Source organism: Buceros rhinoceros, unplaced genomic scaffold, assembly GCF_000710305.1.
Source record: "Buceros rhinoceros silvestris isolate BGI_N320 unplaced genomic scaffold, ASM71030v1 scaffold37198, whole genome shotgun sequence".
NCBI lineage: Eukaryota > Metazoa > Chordata > Aves > Bucerotiformes > Bucerotidae > Buceros > Buceros rhinoceros.
In genome coordinates, this window is record NW_010426910.1 from 1 (window position 1) to 698 (window position 698).

The 698-nt window shown below is 52.9% G+C and overlaps 1 protein-coding gene across 1 annotated transcript; it reads right to left on the reverse strand.

Annotated features, from left to right (window-relative positions):
• Positions 1-6: 6 nt before the first annotated feature.
• LOC104498332 (proto-oncogene Mas-like) lies at positions 7-693 on the reverse strand (the record flags this gene model as incomplete). The annotated part of the gene is made up of 1 exon (XM_010141689.1): positions 7-693. A coding segment is annotated over one exon (687 nt), but the record flags the coding sequence as incomplete, so codon positions are not given.
• Positions 694-698: the final 5 nt, after the last annotated feature.

A 698-nucleotide genomic window follows, 5' to 3' on the forward strand; every position in this document is an offset into this window, starting at 1 on the left:
GACCTGGAGGGACACGAAGGAGCAGGGTCTCTGGCAGCTCCCCACCAAGAAGTAGAGGAAGGGGCAGAAGCTGTTGCTTATGGACATTATCAGGAAAGCAACCTTGAAGGCCAGCTGGAAGTGGATAAACTCCTGCAGGAAAATGAAGATTCTGAAGGGAAGAGCAAAGATGAGGAAGAAGAGGTCAGTGAAGAAGATAATGATGTAGAGCATCCTGGGTTGACGTCGCTCGGTGCCACACAGGACCTTAAAGCACAGGATGACATCGGAAATGAGCATGGGTGGGGAAAAGATGAGGAAGCTGAGGATGAACGTGGTGGTGAAAGCTGTCTTGCATTGCTCATACTCGTGCAACACGCACAGAGAAGTCACCGCAGCCGTGAAAGCGATGGAGACGATCCAGAGCAGGACACACAAGACAGCTGTCAGCCACTGGGGGCGGTGTCTGCTGGAGGATGGACGGAGGATGGACACACACCTCTCAATGCGGATGGCTGTCAGGAGGTACAAGTCAACGTAGCAGGAGAACATTGAGAGCAGGAAGAGCCACCCCACATGCTTCTGCATCCCAATAGGGATGCAGAAGACGTCCTCGATCATGTAGAGGAAGGATGAACTGACCGCGAACAGGAGGAAGGCAAAGTCAGAGATGGCGAGGTTGAGAATATAGATGGTGATGGGGTTCCTGCGGATGCGGA